At 25.7% G+C, this 8,444-nt stretch overlaps 2 protein-coding genes across 2 annotated transcripts in view; both read left to right on the forward strand.

Annotated features, from left to right (window-relative positions):
- Positions 1–1,752: 1,752 nt before the first annotated feature.
- LOAG_10501 (tubulin beta-4 chain) lies at positions 1,753–6,059 on the forward strand. The gene is made up of 11 exons (XM_003146025.2): positions 1,753–1,837; positions 2,101–2,209; positions 2,629–2,739; positions 2,985–3,100; positions 3,281–3,409; positions 3,589–3,704; positions 3,931–4,027; positions 4,179–4,415; positions 4,861–5,047; positions 5,447–5,565; positions 5,911–6,059. The coding sequence occupies exons 1-11, from the start codon at positions 1,781–1,783 to the stop codon at positions 5,968–5,970; spliced, it is 1,338 nt and encodes a 445-aa protein (XP_003146073.1). The 5' UTR covers positions 1,753–1,780; the 3' UTR covers positions 5,971–6,059.
- A 1,829-nt stretch (positions 6,060–7,888) lies between these two features.
- LOAG_17561 (tubulin beta chain) overlaps positions 7,889–8,444 on the forward strand; it is a gene marked incomplete at both ends in the record, with an annotated part of 5,081 nt that continues 4,525 nt past the window's right edge. The window contains 2 exons of the mRNA XM_020450221.1: positions 7,889–7,945; positions 8,149–8,276. Coding sequence (XP_020306130.1) covers positions 7,889–7,945; positions 8,149–8,276 — 185 coding nt within the window. The remainder of the gene's footprint in view (positions 7,946–8,148; positions 8,277–8,444) is intronic.

Below are 8,444 nucleotides of genomic sequence, written 5' to 3' on the forward strand. Positions count from 1 at the left end.
TTCCTTTTTCTTTTTTTTTAAGCGATAGTAATTTTTGATAAAAATTTCCCAATTAAATGGTTTAGTTAAATTTTCAGCTAATATTTATCATTATAATGGATGAAAAAATGGAAGGAAGAATTCCTAGAAATTGATGTTGAACATCGAAATTTGATGTTGATTAAGCTGAGATTAATTCAGTAGAATTATTTGAAAGAGGAGGAAGATGAAGTGAAAAACAAAATGTGATTGGAAATTGTCAACAAATTTTTGAAATATTTCGAAACAAAAACATTCCCCATATTCTATTGCTAATTAATATTAGCAAGATTTTTATTGTTTAAAATTGAAATAATTTGAAATGAAAAAGCATATGAAAATAATAAATTTAAGCAAAACATCTAAAATTGTTGCAATTTTTAATTAAAAAAAAAAAAAAATAACTAGAAAAAGGTTGTTTAATGAAAATTTTAAAAACATTAATTAAAATAAAAATTCCCAAAAAAAATTACCTATTTTATTGAATATATATTTGTTTTACTTAACAAATATATTTCATTTTTTCATTATATTAATTAAATTAAAAATGATTGTTATATAAGTAAAAATATATAATATTACTATTTGTTATTTATTACTAATAACATCCTATCGATTATATTAGGTTATATTATTTAGTTAATTTGATAACAGCAATAGATGCAAACATATGAATTTCTCATCATCTTTCTATCCTAACTCTTGGCTCTTTTTAATTATCCAAACATGCTAGGATAAATTGATTTGCTCCTGTTGCCGTTTAGTGCCATTTAACAATTTTAATCGAATTCTCTTATATACTATTTTGTATAATTTAATCATATAAATTTCATATAATAAATATTGCTAAGAAGAAATGATAAATGATAAAAGGTTATATATATTCACCCTATTTTTGCTATTTTAATATTTCTAAACTAATAGCATAATATTAATTTGACTTTCAAATTTAGCCTCTTATAATTAATAATTAGTAAATAATTCCAACGAAATTTTAATTCATAAATTCACCGTTTTATTAAGTATTACTCTTTTTTTTGGTCCGAAATTTATTGCTAGTTAATTAAATATAAATGTATTACGGTGCCTGTTTCTTTTTTTTTTTGATATTTCCTTCAAGACATTAACTTATTCTCGAGAAGTACTATGGTATAATGCTAAAAGTTTGGCCATTTTTTTATGGCTCCTTCATATGCTTGGCTCTTTTAGCTATTTAGCTTAAATGGTAGCTTTTAAAAAGTTGATTTTATATTATTACTAATCATACAACAGCATTGTTCATTTAGCTAACAAATAAACCTTTTTCTTAATTAGAAATCTTTCGCACCAAATCATTTGAACAGTGTAATTTAATTATTCTGATCGAGTTTGAATTTTGATTATTCTTTAACTTTATTATATATTGATGGTTCTTGGTGACATCCACCCACCCTTTTTTGTGACATTATTTGAAGTTGGTACACATATTTCATTTTGAAATTTATAAAAATTCATTTCATTATACGAGATTTTCCCATTGCTTTTTTTTTTCTCTCTATCACTTTTCTAATCGATTCGTCTATTTTGTTTGCTAATACAAAAAAAAAAAGTGGGAAAATGGCGAAAAAATTCGATGAAATGTTTGATAATAGCTAAAATTAATCAAACCATTACAGTTTATTTTTAGCTTTAATATTTGACAACAATATTTTTCATCAATTTTAATGAATTCTTTTATCCATATAGGTTGACAATTTTAAGCAAAAAAGAGAGAGAAAAAAAAATGCGAGAGATTGTTCATATTCAAGCTGGCCAATGTGGTAATCAAATTGGTGCAAAGGTAAAAGTAATTTCAAACTTACATTTTTTCAAAAATACTTTTTTAAAAAATTAGAAATTGATAATTTAAAAGAAATTATTTTCTTTTTATAAATATTTCATGTATTATTCATTTATTTATTTAATTACTTAATTAGTTATTTATTTATTTATTTTTTATTGATACAACGAATATTAGTGTATGTTTTTTTTTTACTTTAACATAAAAATAGACAAAAGTATGATTTCATGCTACTGTGAAATATTTCAAACGATAAGTTACAGTTTTGGGAGGTAATATCAGATGAGCATGGAATTGATCCAACAGGTGTATATAATGGTGATTCTGATTTGCAATTGGAACGAATAAATGTTTATTACAATGAAGCTAGCGGTGAGATTAGCATCGATTTGGTTTTTTTTTCTTTTTTTTTTTCGATTTAGTTTGATTAGAAATATCAACAACTGAGATATTGAAAGTTGGATGAATTAAAAAAAAAAAACTTTTGTCGGTCTCTGTTCTCATTCATTTTCAAAATCTTTGATTATTTGTTGCTAGGAAAGAAGAAAAAAAAAAATTGATCGATTTTTGAATGACTACTTTTTTTTTCCACTTGAAATCACAGCAAAATTAAAGTTTGCTTTAAAGAATTAGCTAAGAATGTAATTGAAATATTAATGAATAGTCAAAATAGTCGGTTACTTATTGTCAAAAATTTCACTAATTTAATTTTTCACGCTTATTTTTCCAAAGATTCATTGCTTGCTAATTGCGTTACCCAATAATTTAAATTTTGAAATTCTAAATATCAGGCGGAAAATATGTTCCTCGCGCTTGTTTGGTTGATTTGGAACCAGGTACAATGGATTCTGTTCGTGCCGGACCATTTGGGCAACTTTTCCGTCCCGATAATTTTGTCTTTGGTTTCTAATTTTATTTCACAATTCTACAAGCATATTCTCTACTAGTTAACTAGTAGAACGATTGAAAAAAAAAAGAAGCGTTCTTCTTATAGTTCCATTTTATAAATTTGAAATAAAATTTAAAAATTATAAAAAAGGATGTACAATAGCATAAGTTACATTTGCTTTTTTGTTATAAGATAAAATTGTTAAATTTGTTGATAATTAATATAAATTAAATTGATAACAATAACAGATTGTTATAGGTCAAAGTGGAGCGGGCAATTGTTGGGCCAAAGGTCATTACACGGAAGGTGCTGAGCTTGTGGACAATGTCCTTGATGTTGTACGAAAGGAAGCTGAATCTTGCGATTGCCTACAAGTGATTGGTTTTCCATGCAATTTTCTTTGGCACATATATGATACTAAGCCACTAATTGTTTGATGCAATATTAAACTTGGCTTAAGAGAAAATTAATTTCCAAATTATAGTGATATTCTAAATAAATTTTCACAAATGTAGGGCCAATTTTGCCAGATGATATATTTATTGCTCTTTTAGGGTTTCCAAATGACACACTCTCTTGGTGGTGGAACCGGTTCCGGAATGGGAACTTTATTGATTTCAAAAATCAGAGAAGAGTATCCTGATCGAATCATGAACACTTTCTCTGTTGTTCCATCGCCAAAAGTTTGCCATAATTATATCTTTAATTGCTTGATCTTTATTAACCAGTGAATTTGCAAATTAAAACAAAAAAAAAAAACACTTTGTGATATAATTTCGATTAATAGCTGATTTTAATACATCAAATGTTAGTACTAAATTATGCTTTCTTGAATGTTTTAAAACAATATGAACAATTTGAGGTATCAGATACAGTAGTAGAACCATACAATGCCACTTTATCGGTTCATCAATTGGTTGAAAATACCGACGAAACATTTTGTATCGATAATGAAGCATTATACGATATTTGTTTTAGGTAAAAAATCTTTTCGAATTTTACAAAAATAACTTTTTCACAGTCTGTTCATTCCATAATATAAACTGTAACTCTTGATATATCGTTTCTATCTTGAACTTTGACCCCTTGCTTATGCATAAAGTTTTGGTTATTTTCTAACATATCCAAACAATTGCTGCATTTCATATCAAAAAAAAAAAAAAGAAAAGAAAAAAGGTTTATTCACCATGAAATATCATTTCAGAACGTTGAAATTAACAACGCCAACATATGGAGATTTGAATCATTTAGTTTCGATGACAATGTCTGGTGTCACAACATGTCTACGATTCCCTGGCCAGGTTTCTAGAAAATGTTAAAAAGAAATAATCTTATCAGTTAGAAAAAATAATTGTATATTGTTGAATGATAATAAATTATCATTTTTATATAATTTTATTTTGTAAAAAAAAAATTTTCAAATTATACTTTTAATAAATTGTAATATTTCAGTTAAATGCTGATTTACGAAAATTAGCTGTGAATATGGTACCATTCCCACGTTTACATTTTTTTATGCCTGGTTTTGCACCTTTAACATCACGTGGTAGTCAACAGTATCGTTCATTAACTGTTTCTGAATTAACACAACAAATGTTTGATGCAAAAAATATGATGGCTGCATGTGATCCACGACATGGACGATATTTAACAGTAGCTGCTATCTTTCGTGGTAGAATGTCAATGAAGGCTTGTTTATATATATTTACTTAATTATAATCGATTAATTATGTGAATTTTATGAGTAATTATTAAGTTTTCTATTATTTGATGAATAAAATGGCAGCTAAATTGTCATCGTGTTTTTCATTTTCATAACTTAATTATTAAATTAAAAAATTTTCAAGAAGAAGATAACCTTTTATAATAAGTTAAAATTTCTTGAAAAAAAAATTAAATTGTAAATTTTCAATTACTAACAATAATTCATTTGTTATCTGAAAATTTTTATAATTTGAAATGTTTAAAAACTTTATTTTACAATTTTAATACAATTGCAATATACACTTTGATTTTTGATGAGAAATTTTCGCAAATCTCCTTTCTCTTGCTTTTTTTTTTTCTTTTTAAAGTGTAGAAGAGTGATCCGTAAAGATCAAAAATCAATTTTACATAAATATTACATAATTTATAGGAAGTAGATGAACAAATGTTAAATGTACAAAATAAAAATTCATCATATTTCGTTGAATGGATACCAAATAATGTGAAAACAGCTGTTTGCGATATTCCACCAAGAGGTATTAGAATGGCTGCTACATTCATTGGTAATTCGACCGCTATCCAGGAATTATTCAAACGTGTCTCTGAGCAATTTACAGGTAAACTTCTTTTCAGTTTGCTATAAGAAAGCCTTATAAGATCACCTATCATCATCATAAGTAATGACTTTACTTTTAGAAATCTAATCAAATTTTGATTTAGTATTAGAAGTGGTAATCATAAGAATGTTTTATATGAATAGAAATAAATTTGAAAAAATAAATTAAAAGAATAAATACGTAAGTGTCATTGTCGTATAAAAAATAACAAAAAAAAAGAATTTTTTTTTAGCTTCCTTTTTTTTTTTCATTTTTTAGTAGAATTAGAAATATCTCAATTAAATGGAATTCAAGTTCTCTTAGATTTAAAACTGTTGACAATTACATTTTAGTGAAAATATAGCAATGATTAGTTTATCCAAATGAATTCGTGAGCATTTAAGTTTCAAAAATTTTAAGCAATGTTTCGACGAAAAGCATTTCTGCATTGGTATACCGGTGAAGGGATGGATGAAATGGAATTTACGGAATCAGAAAGTAATATGAATGACTTGATTTCCGAATATCAACAATATCAGGTTACTTTCTCATCTCTTTTTTACCTTTTTTTTTTTTTTTAAATATAACTTTAAAATAGACAATGAAATATAACTGCAAAAATTTCGCATTCATCTTGATACTGTATCACCTTGTCCTATAAAAATTAATAATAAAAATTACCTATTGTTATTAAAAAATAAATTTACCAGGAAAGAAGTATCAATGGTTAGAGTTGTTTAATCAATCGTATGACAAATCGTATGACAAATTTTTTTTTCCTTTGTTAAAAAATACCTCTTTCCGATAAGTTTATTTCTTGATGAAAAGGTTAAAATTTTTCTAATTTTGAAAACTTTTTAACTGTTTTAATTTTTGTTTTTTAGGATGCGACAGCAGATGAGGAAGCTGAATTTGATGAAGAAAATGAACCTGACATGGAATAATAAATCTAACATTGCTTTTTCCATCTTTTTCTCACTCATTACTTTTTCCAATAAATATGCAAAAATTTGTTAATTCTGAAAACTTCTCGAAAATATGAACTTTTTCTTGCAATTTATTTCCAATGATTTGTAAGAATAATCAATAATATACTAATGTGAAAAGTTTAATTTGTCACTAATGAACTATTATAGCAAGTATGACAGGTGACACAAACAATATACTTCAAAATATCTCAATTAATGCGTCATGCTAAATGTTTAATTATTGAATTGAAATGAATCATTCAACGAAATTATTCCAGAATCAAATTATATACAATGAATGTTCCTTATCATTCGTGAAATTTATTCCTAATTATTTTTTATTAATTATGGTATTTAATGACATTTACCATCAATGAATGCAATTAATTTATCTTTACTAAAATTGCATTTCAACTCTTTTCAGTTCATTTCATCATTTCATCCATTCCATTCAATTCTCTTCATAAAATTTTCAACAACATTCTATCATCATACATTTTAATGTATTACATTTTTCTCCTAATATCTACAATCAATAATTCCTCTTTCAATTTTCATTAATTATATAAATCAATATTCCAAGTTTAGAAAATAAACTCTAACAAATATTATAAATTATTTTCCTAAATAAGATTATTTATTACAATTGATGAATGAATTAAAAATTTGATTGGAAAATTTTTTCTGCAATAAATTACTGTAACCAACAAATTACTGTAATCCCGGTATTGGTAACTTTTTTTATTTTTATTGTTTTTTTTTTTCACATATTGTTTACAGAGTTATTATCCTTGAAAATATTGCTAAATCATTGTTCCAAATTTACTACTCTCCTCTTTTTCACAACGCTATTTACTCATTCTCATTTTTAAATTCAATTCCAATTTATGTATTCAAATGTAATATTGGTGCTTTTTATTTAATAAAAAAGCGAAAATGATGAAATATGGTTAGAAATATACTATACCAAGACTGATATTGGCTAACAAACATTTGGCTACTTTACTGGACAAGGATATGACGATGGTCCTATTCATTTGACTTAAGTTAAAAATTCATAAATTATATACAATATAATTTACCTTGGGAAAAAAAAAAAACAATTCATGATTATTTGAAGTAATCAATTCCAGAAATGTTATCTTTATAAATGATTCAAAGTGTCGAAATGTTACAATAAAAATGAAAAAGAAAGGATTGCATCAACTTCACAACTTCCCTTCTAAATTATCATTCATTTCAGCAACAAACATTCTACACTTATCATATAAAGTCTAGACTAAATACTCAACACTAGGCTTCTTTATTCTTCACTTGATACTAGTCTGGTTAGTTGCACATATCCTCTAGCTACTATATATATCGCACAATTTAAATATTTCTCTGTTCCTTTTCAGTTTTTTTTTTTTTTTCTTTTTTGAAAAGCAAAAGAAGACAAAGAAGAGAAGATATCGTAGAAAATATACGACCCTTTCGCTACCACTTGTAGGCAATAGCATGAAATGAACATCCATGCATATATTGAATGTAATATCGGCTTAGGCTTTGGCTCTTTTACTGGGCTACACTTAGCTCACTTTTAAAGTTCTCTTTTTTTATTGTCTAACAAAATGTCCTCCATATAGTAATAGATATCTATTCGAGTCATCTCCCAATGCCATCATTCGTCATTTCCCATTATTCAGTTTTCTCCTTTCCAATTTTAATTCTCTCTTCTGTATAGCTAAACCTAACAAAATTATCATACATTTTCTTTTTCATCACTTTTCATCCATCCATTTATTCATTTATTTGCTCACTTAACTAATTAATTAATTAACCAATTATTTATTTATTCATTTGTTTGTTTATTTCAATCCTATTTTAGATCATATTATTAGTTATATTGCAAGAAATGCGTGAAATTGTTCATATTCAAGCTGGCCAATGTGGTAATCAAATTGGTTCGAAGGTATATAATCTCTTCAGTCTTTTTTCTCCTTTTCTAATCAGAAAATTTATTTTACATTTTTTTTCTAATACAAATTTTCTAATCAGAAAATTTATTTTACATTTATTTTATTAAAATTTATTTCACATACACAAAGAAATGTTGTAAAATTAAAAAAAAATAAAATTATAAAATGAAAAGAGTTTAAAAAAGTGAAATTATAGTTTTGGGAAGTGATATCAGATGAGCATGGAATTAATCCACTTGGACAATATCAGGGGGACAGCGATCTACAACTGGAACGTATCAGTGTTTATTACAATGAGGTGCAGAAGCAACGATATGTACCGAGGTTAATATATGTTAATTTCATCATTTAAGATTTTTCTAATAATGAGAGGAAGTAAATTAAATGTATCAAAATGGTACATAATTGTAAGAATGTTTCACCGGATAAGCTTTTCCGGAATTTTCCACGATGACAAAGTTTCCTAAGTATTTCTTTTCTTTTCTTTCTTTC

This window comes from Loa loa (assembly GCF_000183805.2).
Source record: "Loa loa unplaced genomic scaffold supercont3.93, whole genome shotgun sequence".
NCBI classification, from domain to species: domain Eukaryota; kingdom Metazoa; phylum Nematoda; class Chromadorea; order Rhabditida; family Onchocercidae; genus Loa; species Loa loa.

Bases quoted from the DNA above. Each gene is read 5' to 3' on its own strand.
- LOAG_10501 (XM_003146025.2), top strand. From the start codon at position 1,781: ATGCGAGAGATTGTTCATATTCAAGCTGGCCAATGTGGTAATCAAATT. The intron at 2,210-2,628 runs GTGAGATTAGCA...TCTAAATATCAG, and splicing joins TTATTACAATGAAGCTAGCG to GCGGAAAATATGTTCCTCGC. The intron at 3,705-3,930 runs GTAAAAAATCTT...ATATCATTTCAG, and splicing joins TTATACGATATTTGTTTTAG to AACGTTGAAATTAACAACGC.